General features: G+C 42.3%; 1 protein-coding gene across 1 annotated transcript in view; it reads left to right on the forward strand.

The window, feature by feature from the left end:
* Positions 1 to 4,788: 4,788 nt before the first annotated feature.
* The window catches only part of LOC138642403 (NFX1-type zinc finger-containing protein 1-like), a 158,984-nt gene continuing 149,880 nt past the window's right edge, over positions 4,789 to 13,892 (forward strand). The window contains exons 1-2 of the mRNA XM_069730529.1: positions 4,789 to 4,832; positions 10,320 to 10,370. Of these exons, the coding sequence (XP_069586630.1) occupies positions 10,343 to 10,370 (28 nt within the window). The 5' untranslated portion in view covers positions 4,789 to 4,832; positions 10,320 to 10,342. The remainder of the gene's footprint in view (positions 4,833 to 10,319; positions 10,371 to 13,892) is intronic.

Genomic DNA, 13,892 nt, shown 5'->3' on the forward strand with positions numbered 1-13,892 from the left:
CGTGTTGCAGATGGTGAGTGTAATACATGGAGATTGCACTGAGCCAGTGACAGAAGTTGTGAACACATAGTTCTCAGCCACAGACATTTCTCCTATATCCTGATTTACCATTTTTATATTTGCAGGCTTTGTCATTGGCAGAGGAGACTTGTTGGGCGCTGATTTGCAGACAACTGCAAAATGGTTCCCTTTTCCACATTTACTGCAAGTTTGTCCTATAGCTGGACATTTGTTCATGTGGTGAGGGAAATCTTGTCCACATCTATAACATTTCTTCTGTTGCGGGGCCTGCTTGCCTTGTGCACTGTTATGTTTGAGATTATGCACGTGTAAATTATCCCCACTCTCCATTGCACTTGCCTGATGATCTGCTATCTCTATAGCACGGGCCATCTTGAGTAAATCATGCAGAGAGAGATCCTGCTGCAGAGCTTTACGCCTTATGGTATTAGACGAGCAGGTGACAATTACTTGAGTTAGGCCGGCTTCACACTCAGCGTATGAAAATACGGTCCGTATATTACGGCCGTAATACGCTGAAATGTCCCGAAAATAGTGGTCCGTAGCTCCTCCGTAGGCAGGGTGTGTCAGCGTTTTTTGCGCATGGCATCCTCCGTATGTAATCCGTATGGCATCCGTACTGCGTGGTTTTCTCGCAGGCTTGCAAAACCAACATACCGCTATAGAAGTGATCCATGTGTCCCAAAAAGAAAAAAATATATATATATACTGTCTATATATATATATATATATATATATATGTCAGTAGACACATATATGTATATATATTAATATTTTTTCCAGCGCTATACAGCTTGAAAGCCGGTAATTCAATTACCGGCTTTTTCCTTCTCCTTCCTAAAACCCGACATGATTTGAGACATGGTTTACATACAGTAAACCATGTCTTCTCTCCATTTTTTTTGCAGATTCCACACTACTAATGTCAGTAGAGTGTATCTGCAAAATTTGGCCGTTCTAGCTCTTAAAATAAAGGGTTAAATGGCGGAAAAAATTGGCGTGGGCTCCCGCGCCATTTTCTCCGCCAGAGTAGTAAAGCCAGTGACTGAGGGCAGATATTAATAGCCTGGAGAGGGTCCATGGTTATTGGCCCCCCCTGGCTAAAAATATCTGCCCCCAGCCACCCCAGAAAAGGCACATCTGTAAGATGCGCCTATTCTGGCACTTGGCCACTCTCTTCCCATTCCCGTGTAGCGGTGGGATATGGGGTAATGAAGGGTTAATGCCACCTTGCTATTGTAAGGTGACATTAAGCCTAATTAATAATGGAGAGGCGTCAATTATGACACCTATCCATTATTAATCCAATTGTAGTAAAGGGTTAAATAAAACACAAACACATTATTTAAAATTATTTTAATGAAATAAAAACAATGGTTGTTTGAGTATTTTATTCTACGCCCAATCCAGTCACTGAAGACCCTCGTTCTGTGAAAGAAATAACATAATAAACCAACAATATACTTACCCTCCGCAGATCTGTAACGTCCAACGATGTAAATCCTTCTGAAGGGGTTAAAACATTTTGCAGCAAGGAGCTTTGCTAATGCAATGCTACTCCTCGCTGCAAAACCCCGGGGAATGAGTCTAAATATAGATCAATGAGCTATATTTAGCTTCATTTGCGGTGAGGCGCCCTCTGCTGGATGTTCATAGATCGTGGGAAATTACCTAGAAAGCTCCCAGGCTTTCTAGGTAATTTCCCACGATCTATGAACATCCAGCAGAGGGCGCCTCACCGCAAATGAAGCTAAATATAGCTCATTGATCTATATTTAGACTCATTCCCCGGGGTTTTGCAGCGAGGAGTAGCATTGCATTAGCAAAGCTCCTTGCTGCAAAATGTTTTAACCCCTTCAGAAGGATTTACATCGTTGGACGTTACAGATCTGCGGAGGGTAAGTATATTGTTGGTTTATTATGTTATTTCTTTCACAGAACGAGGGTCTTCAGTGACTGGATTGGGCGTAGAATAAAATACTCAAACAACCATTGTTTTTATTTCATTAAAATAATTTTAAATAATGTGTTTGTGTTTTATTTAACCCTTTACTACAATTGGATTAATAATGGATAGGTGTCATAATTGACGCCTCTCCATTATTAATTAGGCTTAATGTCACCTTACAATAGCAAGGTGGCATTAACCCTTCATTACCCCATATCCCACCGCTACACGGGAATGGGAAGAGAGTGGCCAAGTGCCAGAATAGGCGCATCTTACAGATGTGCCTTTTCTGGGGTGGCTGGGGGCAGATATTTTTAGCCAGGGGGGGCCAATAACCATGGACCCTCTCCAGGCTATTAATATCTGCCCTCAGTCACTGGCTTTACTACTCTGGCGGAGAAAATGGCGCGGGAGCCCACGCCAATTTTTTCCGCCATTTAACCCTTTATTTTAAGAGCTAGAACGGCCAAATTTTGCAGATACACTCTACTGACATTAGTAGTGTGGAATCTGCAAAAAAAATGGAGAGAAGACATGGTTTACTGTATGTAAACCATGTCTCAAATCATGTCGGGTTTTAGGAAGGAGAAGGAAAAAGCCGGTAATTGAATTACCGGCTTTCAAGCTGTATAGCGCTGGAAAAAATATTAATATATATACATATATGTGTCTACTGACATATATATATATATATATATATATATATATAGACAGTATATATATATATTTTTTTCTTTTTGGGACACATGGATCACTTCTATAGCGGTATGTTGGTTTTGCAAGCCTGCGAGAAAACCACGCAGTACGGATGCCATACGGATTACATACGGAGGATGCCATGCGCAAAAAACGCTGACACACCTATTCTATGTGTACACATTTATTCTACCTATTCTACTGTAAGCTGTCAGTGTGATTTTACTGTACACCGCACTGAATTGCCGGCTTTTCTCTCTAACAGCGCTGCGTATTTCTCGCAAGTCACACTGCTTGTCCGTGTGTAATCCGTATTTTTCACGCTTCCATAGACTTTCATTGGCGTATTTCTTGCGCAGTACGGTGACAAACGCAGCATGCTGCGATTTTGTACGGCCGTAGAAAGCCGTATAATACTGATCAGTAAAATACGGCAGATAGGAGCAGAGGCATAGAGAATAATTGTGCCGTATTTTTTGCGAGTTTTACGGACGTAGTTTCTGCGCTCTTACGTCCGTAAAACTCGCAAGTGTGAAGCCGGCCTCAGAATTTCATCATCTACGTCAGTAAATGCACACCCATGTGCTAGTTCTTTTAGCCGGGTGACATAGGTGTCTATGGATTCTTCTGGAAGCTGCTTACCAATCCTGAACTTGTATCTTTCATATCTGATGTTTTGTTTAGGGTTGAAGTAGTCAGTGAGAGCTTTGGAGCATTTGCTGTACGTGTCTGTCTCCGCTGCTGGTAATGTGCTATATATGTCATAGACTCCTGTGCCCGCACAATGCAGGAACACGGCTTTTTTTCTGTTCTCCTCTTTTATATCTATTGCTTCCAGGAAATTCTCAAATCGATTTAACCATTTTCTCCAGTTATGAGAGAGATTAGTGACATCAGTCATATCAAACTGTGGGAACATGTGCAAGTATTCAGCCATGTTGGAGTCTCTCAGTGGCGCTGGCGTGTGAAGCAGGAAAGCAGGGGTCAGTACTCACAGCAGCAGGTGATTCAATCCCATCCTCGTCGCCAGTTGTAATGTCCACATGGTGTAAGGAATTTAAGAGAGAGTAAGCTTTAACTGTAGTTTATTCTTCTCTTCTTCCTCCAGCACACAACATACAGCAGCATAAGATTTCCTCCTCAGGCCAGAACTGAAACTGAAACTACTCTCAACTCCCGCCCTCGCTTTCTTAAAGAGACAGATCTAATTCTTATATATTACACTAGTGAGCACCTTTTCTACCGTTATTTTTTTGCCTGTCCACAACTAAACCTGAAGGCACAGCAGCATATAGAGCCCGGAGTCGCCACAATAGTAACACCTGTAAAAAGGCTTGTGTTGCCTGCCATACAGGTACTGTCCTAGGACAGAGAGAGAGAGGACCTTGTGAGAAGCCTCAGGAAGCAAAGGACGCACATTACAGCGCAGTAAGGAAGGCTTCTAACCCCACGTGGCTATTCCAAATAGCTTCCATGCTGCCCGGATTCCAAAGACCGACTCTAACATGTGTACTGCAACTTCATCAGTAAAAGGTAAAGAGACTGCAACCTTGTGTCCTTCAATTCTTTCTGGCACTACACCATCTATCATCTTTCCCACTACATCGGGAGCTCTGGGGACTAAGCTTCACCTGTTTGAAACCATACCATCAATGCGGCAATAACATCATCCCCAGTGGACCCCTTTAAGCAGTGTCGGTCATCCCTGACCGAATACCACTGGTGGTGTCACGAACATTCTTTCATTTCTTTCAAAACAACCCCTTTAAAGACCTTCTTTTTAACTTTGACATCCAGGGCCATGGACCGAGTCACCGCCACCAATATGTTGGTATTGTGATGTGAATAGTTTATGCATTTTCTTTTACTACATCACTGAGGTTATTTCAGACTATTAACTAATATCTATTACCAGCATATGACGATGAGAAAAATAAAACGCTATCACCACTTTCAAAACAGAAAGTCAGCTATCCAAGAAGTATCGTTTCTCGTTGCAGAGACTGACATGCTGTAACAGAGTTTTCTATTCTCAGAAACCCTACTGTATTGGAAATGAGGAAACGAAACCAAAGCACAAGGGAACCACCTAGTGTTGTTATAGAGCTGCGCAATCCTCATTTCTGAGCACTTGGCGTCTTGTAACGGAGGGCTGACGGTCTCTGAGGTATGTGTGAGAAGAACACTGCAGAAGTACTGTGATAGGATGCTACTTAGTATAAGCTTTTAGCTCATTTTTCTAAATTGTTCGCTTTTCTCTCTCTATTAGTAAAACAAACAACTCATATGCCGTATATTCTGTTCATCCTGTATTTTCTAATAGATCTCTATGAACATGATATATCTGATACTCACTTGTCTACAGCCTCTCCAGAGTTGTGCTATGTAATTTATTAGCCAGGTCTTTAACCCCTTCACCACCTTGCAATTTTCCTTTTTTGCGCTTTCATTTTATGCTCCCCTTCATCCTAGAGCCATAACTTTTTTTATGTTTCTGTTATCATAGCCGTATGAGTGTTGTACGTTTGAAAGACACTATTGATTTCACCCTACACTGGAAAATGAGGAAAAATGCAAGTGCGTTGAAATTGCTAAAACATTTTTTTTTTTTTGTTTTTCTTTTAATTTGACATGTTCACTAAATGCCAAAACTGACCTGCCATTATGATTCTCCAGGTCGTTACAAGTTCACAGATACCAAACATGTCTAGGTTCTTTTTTATTTACCATAAGTGGTGAAAAAATATTCCAATTTTTTTATTGATGCCATTTTAGGTAGATATGATGTTTTGATCACCCATTATTGCATTTCATTACAATGTTGCAACCAAAAAAACTTAATTCTGGTGTTTTGATTTTTTCTTTTACTAATGCCGTTTACTGATCGGATTAATTAATTTTACATTTTGATAGATGGGCCATTTCTGAATGCAGTGACACCAAATATGTGAATTTTTTATTCTTTATTTACAGTGCATGCATATACACAGTAGTACACTGTAGCTTAGGCTAGTTTCACACTAGCGTTCGGCAGGGCTGTGGACGAAAGCCTTCTTCCTCCGTGAAGCTCCGCCCACTGCCGCGCCTCTTCCTTCAGCTACGTCTGCATGCGTCTTGTTTACCATATCTTTAATATTAGGTACACAGGCCATACGGATGTATGCGGATGCCTCCACATGCGTCATCTTGACGCTGCGCTGACCTGTGTCAAACGCAACATGTTAGATTTTGTTGCGGTTGGCACAGCTTCAAAATGACGCATGCAGAGGTAACCGCCTACATCAGCATGGCCTGCATACCCAATGTTAAAGATAGGGTAAGCAGGAAACATGCAGATGAAGGAAGAGGCGTGGCAGTGGGCGGGGCTTCACAGAGGAAGAAGGCTTTCATCTGCAGCCCTGCCAAATGCTAATGTGAAACTAGCCTTACTGAGCACAATCCTGCTGATAGCTTCTCTTTAACCCCTTTCCAACATCAGGTGTAAATGTACGCCGATGTTGGACTCCCTCCCTCTGATGTGGGCTTTGGCACTGAGCCCACATCTTTCTGGCACATGTCAGCTGCTTTGAACAGTTGACATGTGCCTCTAATAGTCGCGGGTGGAATTGCGATCAAATCGCGGCTGTTAACGCAATAAATGCCACTGTCAATCTCTGACAGCGGCATTTAACATGCGCTTCTGGCAACCGCTCTGGAAATCTTACCCATCACATGATCGGTTGGCATAACAACCAGAGATCTCCACCAGATCTCTATGGTTATCACTGCTTGATTGCTATGAGCACCAGCCAGTGCTCATAGCAAGTAAGCAATTCTGCTACATCTGATCATCGCCTGTATGTAGCAGAGCCGAACAGACATGTGCAGCTTCTAATCTCCCATGGAAACTATTGAAGCACGCAAAAAGTAAAAAAAAAAATCTTTTTAAAAATATTACAAAATTAAAAATATATAAAAGTGAAAATCACCCCCTTTGCCCCCATTCAAAATAAAACAATAAAAATAAATCAAACATGCAAACATGTTATATGGTCGCGTTGAAAATCGCCTGATCAATCAAAATAAAAAAAATAATTAACCCGATCGCCAAACGGCATAACGAGAAAAAAAGTTGAAATGACAGAATTAGGCCGGCGTCACACTAGCGAGTTTTACGGACGTATGAGCGCAGAAAATACGTCCAGAAAATACGCATTGCACACGGCCCAATGATTCTCTATGGGGCAGCTCCTATCTGCCGTATATTACGCATCCGTAATATACTGTATGTTGTGGGCGTAGAAAATCGCAGCATGCTGCGTTTGTCAGCGTATTGCGCAAAAAATACGCCAATGAAAGTCTATGAGGTCGAGAAAATTACGGATTACACACGGACCATGCATGTGACTTGCGAGAAATATGCCGCGGTGTTCTATAGAAAAGCCAGCAATTCAGCGTGGTGTACAGTAAAATCACACTGACAGAATAGAATAGGTAGAATAAATGTGTACACATAGTATAGGTATATATATATATGTCAGTGAGACACACATATATATATATTTATATTTAATTCAGCGCTAGATTGCAGAAAAGCCGGTAATTCAATTGCCGGCTTTTCCTAACTCCTTCACAAACCCGACAGGATATGAGACATGGTTTACATACAGTAAACCATCTCATATCCCTTCTATTATTACATATTCCTCTTTAGTAGTGTAAGATGTGTCTTTGTGTCAAATTTGGGGTCTCTAGCTATTAAATTAAAGGGTTAAATCCCAGAAAAAAATGGCATGGGCTCCAGCGCAATTTTCTCCGCCAGAGTGGGAAAGCCAGTGACTGAGGGCAGATATTAATAGCCTGGAAAGGGACCATGGTTATTGGCCCCCCTGGCTAAAAACATCTGCCCGCAGCCACCTCAGAAAAGGCACATCTGTAAGATGCGCCTATTCTGGCACTTAGCCTCTCTCTTCCCACTCCCCTGTAGCAGTGGGATATGGGGTAATGAAGGGTTAATGTCACCTTGCTATTGTAAGGTGACATTAAGCCAGGTTAATAATGGAGCGGAGTCAATTATGACACCTATCCATTATTAATCCAATAGTACGAAATGGTTAATAAAACACACACACATTATTAAAAAGTATTTTAATGAAATAAAGACTCTGGGTGTTTTAATATTTTATTATACACCCAGGAGCTCTGCTAATGCAGCTGTGCTCCTGACTGTAAAACTTGGTGAATGAATGGAATGCAGGGGAATGTACTGTAGTTACCTCGAGTCGCGGTGTTGCGCCCTCTGCTGGATGAACTCATATCAACTCAAGCCTGGGAACTTTTCAGAATATTTTCCCAGGTTCGAGTTCATATGAGTTCATCCAGCAGAGGGCGCATCACCGCGACTCGAGGCAACTACAGTACATTCCCCTGCATTCCATTCATTCACCAAGTTTTAGAGTCATTAGCAGAGCTCCTGGGTGTAAAATGATTTAACCCCTTCAGATGGATTTACAGCGTGGGACAAGACTGTAACGACGGAAGGTATGGAATATTGTTATTTGTTTTTTTAACTTTGTTTCAGGTGACAAGGGTCTTCAGGTGGATTAAGAGTATAATAAAATATTAAAACACCCTGTGTCTTTATTTCATGAAAATACTTTTTAATAATGTGTGTGTTTTATTAACCATTTCGTACTATTGGATTAATAATGGGTAGGTGTCATAATTGACACCTCTCCATTATTATCCTAGCTTAATGTCACCTTACAATAGCAAGGTGGCATTAACCCTTCATTACCCCATATCCCACTGCTACAGTGGAGTGGGAAGAGAGTGGCCAAGTGCCAGAATAGGCGCATCTTCCAGATGTGCCTTTTCTGGGGTGGCTGGGGGCAGATGTTTTTAGCCAGGGGGGGGGGGGGGGTCCAATAACCATGGTCCCTTTCGAGGCTATTAATATCTGCCCTCAGTCACTGGCTTTCCCACTCTGGCGGAGAAAATTGCGCGGGAGCCCACGCCAATTGTTTTCCGGGATTTAACCCTTTAATTTAATAGCTAGAGACCCCAAATTCGACACAAAGACACTTCTTACATTACTAAAGAGGAATATGTAATAAAAGAAGGGATATGAGATGGTTTGCTGTATGTAAACCATGTCTCATATCCTGTCAGGTTTGTGAAGGAGATAGGAAAAGCCGGCAATGATATTGTCGGCATTTCTGCTATCTAGCGCTGAATTAAATATAAATATATATATATATATGTGTCTCACTGACATATATATATACCTATACTATGTGTACACATTTATTCTACCTATTCTATTCTGTCAGTGTGATTTTACCGTACACCATGCTGAATTGCCAGCTTTTCTATAGAACACCGCGGCATATTTCTGAATACATGTTTTTAAGAATATTTGAGCCGATGGATCCATGATATGTCCATTTTGCAAGCCTGCGAGAAAAAAATCGCTGTACGGAAGCCATACGGATGCCATACGGATGACACACGGATAAATTTGTGCGTAAAAATCGCATCCTCGCATTGAAAACGGAACAGTGTTTTGGAACAATTACTTTGTATTATGGCCGTAAAAAACGGACTGTATTTACTTAACCTAGTCTAAGGCTTTTTTTGGTCACTGCAACATTGCATTATAATGCAATAATGGGCGATCAAAAGATCGTATCTGCAACAAAATGGTATCATTAAAAACGTCAGTTCAATGCACAAAAAATAAGCCCTCACCCAGCCCCAAATCACGAAAATGGCGCAATTTTTTTTAACAAACTTTGGAATTTTTTGCCCCATTTAGATAAAAAAGAACCTGGACATGTTTGGTGTCTATGAACTCATAATGACCTGGAGAAACATAATAGCAGGTCAGTTTTAGCATTTAGTGAACATGGTTAAAAAAAAAAAAAAACACGACTGTGGGATTGCACTTTTTTTTTTTGCAGTTTCACTGGATTTGGAATTTAGTTGCCGTTTTCCAGTACATAATATGTTAAAACCAGCAGTGTCTTTCAAAAGTACAACTCGTCCCACAAAAATCAAGCCCTCAAACAGCCATATTGACCAAAAAATATAAAAGTTATGGCTCTGGGGAGGAGAGCAAAAATGAAAACGCAAATACGAAAATACCTCCAGGTGTTAAGATGTTAAGGAGCTGCACATGGATAAACACAACAAATAGACTATCAGTTTTTTCTCTGGAATCTACTCAATTCCATACAGATGTATTTAAAAACAGCAAAACCTGGACCTGCAATAGCCTTGCACTAGTTTTTGGTGTCATGCCATCCAAAGTGGTCACAGGATTGCTGAATATGTATTTACATAATGCCAGCTCTGTCAGTGCTGCCTCAAGTTCAAGGGGTTTCAACATCTTCTAAACTGACGGCATAATTGTAGGATATGGCATATGTCATGGATTTATTATCAGACCGGGTCCATCCTTCGAGACCTCAATTAGTAGTGATAGCATGAATTGTTATTTTAGCTATGTGTCCTCTTCTTTGCCCCTACTGATGCCCCTGTCACATAGGGAACTATAGTGGGGCAATATTCAAATGAATGAGGATAGTTGCAACGTAACTTAGACCCTAAAAGCATGAACTTCCATTAAAATATGCATTTAAATGAAATCTACAATTGTCCATTTTAATTATAGCCTAAAGCATCAACCAAGGAATCATGGAAGAGGAAGAAGACAATGTGTGTGGTAAGGTCTAATTTAACTGAAATTGACGTATTTGCAATTTCAATATCTTTTTTTGTTCTCCTCTGATAAGACACTACTTATGGGATAAGCACTTTGGCAGACTAGATTAGAGAATTTAATATAGGTATGGCTTCCTATGTCGGATTCCTCTTTTGGGGCAGGTGCTCTGTTTCATAAAATAGGGTGAAATTAATTAGCCATTTAGCATTTATTAAAATATGTGTAACACCCCAGGTTCCTGGTTGTTACAGTGACATTGCTTTCCTCACAGGGAGAGTGATGTCACGCTTGGAAGTGAGGAAGGATCTCTCTTATCAGGTAATCAGGAGCATACAACATGTCCCTACTCCAGGTCAGAAGGTGGAGCTCTGATCCAGCTTGTGGGTGGCTTCCCTATATATACACTGTGTGCAGAATTATTAGGCAAGTTGTATTTTGATCATTTGATACTTTTTATACATGTTGTCCTACTTCAAGCTGTTCAGGCTTGAGAGCCAACTACCAATTAAGTAAATTAGGTGATGTGCATCTCTGTAATTAGGGGGGTTGTTGTCTAATGACATCAAAACCCTATATAAGGTGTGCTTACTTATTAGGCAACTTCCTTTCCTTTGGCAAAATGGGTCAGAAGAGAGATTTGACGGGCTCTGAAAAGTCCAAAATTGTGAGATGTCTTGCAGAGGGATGCAGCAGTTGAAATTGCCAAACTTTTGACATGTGATCACCGAACAATCATGCGTATCATGGCAAATAGCCAACAGGGTTGCAAGAAGAGTTTTGGGTAAAAAAGGTGCAAAATAACTGCCCATGAATTGAGGAAAATCAAGCGTGAAGCTGCCAAGATGCCATTTGCCACCAGTTTTGCCATACTTCAGAGCTGCAACGTTACTGGAGTAACAAAAAGCACAAGGTGTGCGATACTCCTGGACATGGCCAAGGTAAGGAAGGCTGAAAATCGACCACCTTTGAACAAGAAATATAAGATAAAGCGTCAAGACTTGGCCAAGAAATATCTTCAGACTGACTTTTCAAAAGTTTTATGGACTGATGAAATGAGAATGACTCTTGATGGGCCAGAGGCTGGATCAGTAAAGGGTAGAGAGCTCCACTCCGACTTAGACACCAGCAAGTTGGAGGTGGGGTACTGGTATGGGCTGGTATCATCAAAGATGAACTTGTGGGACCTTTTCGGGTTGAGGATGGAGTGAAGCTCAACTCCCAGACCTACTGCCAGTTTCTGGAAGACAACTTCTTCAAGTAGTGGTACAGGAAGAAGTCGGAAGCGTTCAATAAAAACATGATTTTTTATGCAGGACAATGCTCCATCACATGCCTCCAACTACTCCACAGCGTGGCTGGCCAGTAAAGGTCTCAAAGAAGAAAAAATAATGGCATGGCCCCCTTGTTCACCTGATCTGAACCCAATAGAGAACCTGTGGTCCCTCATAATATGTGAGATCTACAGGGAGGGAAAACAGTCCACCTCTCGGAACAGTGTCTGGGAGGCTGTGGTGGCTGTTGCCGCAATGTTGATCGTAAACAGATCAAGCAACTGACTGAATCTATGGATGGAAGGCTGTTGAGTGTCATCATAAAGAAAGGTGGCTATATTGGTCACTAATTTTGGGGGTTTTGTTTTTGCATGTCAGAAATGTTTATTTCTAAATTTTGTGCAGTTATATTGATTTACCTGGTGAAAATAAACAAGTGAGATGGGAATATATTTGATTTTATTAAGTTGCCTAATAATTCTGCACAGTAATAGCTACCTGCACAAACAGATATCCTCCTAAGATAGCCAAATCTAAAAAACCCACTCCAACTTCCAAAAATATTAAGCTTTGATATTTATGAGTCTTTTGGGTTGATTGAGAACATAGTTGTTGATCAATAATAAAAATAATCCTCTAAAATACAACTTGCCTAATAATTCTGCACACAGTGTATTCTGGTCTGGAGGGAAAGTGAGATGAGACAGTCTGTCAGAGGGACAGAGAAGAGAGCAGTCAGACAGTGAAAGTCAGGAAGACTGAAGGGGCCGTGCAGCCACAAGAAGTGCTGCAGCTCCTGACAAGAGACAGAAGAGAAGGAAGAACAGATTGTAGTGAGAGTGTAGGGGAAGTGGAGTGCAGGAGAGTGAAGAACTGGGGAGTTAACTGTGACGAGGCTACCTCAGTACTGAGCGTAGCCGGAAGACCGAGGTTGTGAGTGACTCCACGTCTCACAGCAGAAACCAGCAGGACAGCTGGATTACAAGTCACCTGTCCACCCTTACACCTGAGGACACAGTAGCGCATAGAGCCCGGGTCATGATAGAGACCCTGTAAAAAGGCTCGAGCTACCTGTTGTACGGGTAGTGTCCTATCAACCTGGAGGACAGAGAGAAGATATGAGGACCTTGTGAGAGGCTTAAGGCAGCAAGGGACTACACCACAGCGCTAGAGGGAAGGCTTCTAACCCCACCAGGTAAGGGGGACTCCCAACTTGCTTCCAAGCCGGCCAGACGATTGACACCTGCGATCCAGTACCCTTGACTGTGGCTGCCTGAATTCATCAGTAAACCAGGTAAAGAGACTGCAAACCTGTGTCCTCCGTTTCTTGCTATACCACCCACCATCTTCATCTATACAGCAGGAGTCCTGGCGATCTTTCTTCCCCTGTGGGAAGACATACCATCTTAGAGCTGCCATAACGTCACCCCAGTAGACCCCTTTAAGCAGCGTCGGTCATCCCTGACCAAGAACCAGAGGTGCCGTCACAAACAAACTTTATTCATAAAACCCCTTTTAGGACATTCCCTTTTACTTGGGCGCCCAGGGCCACGGACCGGGTCACCGTCTCCATGACACATCCCCTTTAAGTACCGGACCCGGTACCGAGCACCCCACGGCCCTGGCGGGCATTCCATATGCACCAACATTAAGGGTATATGCACAAGTATTTTGGAGCTCTGCGGATTTTTCCGCAGCAGATTTGTGAAATCCGCAGGTAAAAGGCACTGCGTTTTACCTGCGGATTTCCTGCGGAATTACTGCGGATTTATTGCGGAATTAGTGCGGATACCACTGCGCTTTTACACCTGCGGAATCCTATTGAGGAGCAGGTGTAAACCACAGCGGAATCCACACAAAGAATTGACATGCTGCGGAATATAAACTGCTGCGTTTCCGCGAGTTGTTTTCTGCAGTATGGGCACTACGGATTGCATTTCCCGTAGGTTTAACTTGTACCGTAAATGCATGGGAAACTGCTGCGGACCCATAGCTGCAGAACCGCAGCGGATCCACAGCAAAATCCGCAGCATGTGCACATAGCCTAACTTTAAGGCCAGGGTCACACTTGCGAGTGCAATGCGAGAATTTCGCCTTAATTCCCAGCACTGCTGCCGGCACTAGTGACCGGAGTGTGCGGCTGCATAGAAATACATGCTGCCGCACACTCCGGTCCCGAGTGCCTGCGGCAGTGCCGGGTATTGAGGCGAGAGACTTGCACAAGTTTCTCGCATTGCACTCGCAAGTGTGA

This window comes from Ranitomeya imitator, chromosome 6 (assembly GCF_032444005.1).
Source record: "Ranitomeya imitator isolate aRanImi1 chromosome 6, aRanImi1.pri, whole genome shotgun sequence".
NCBI classification, from domain to species: Eukaryota; Metazoa; Chordata; class Amphibia; order Anura; family Dendrobatidae; genus Ranitomeya; species Ranitomeya imitator.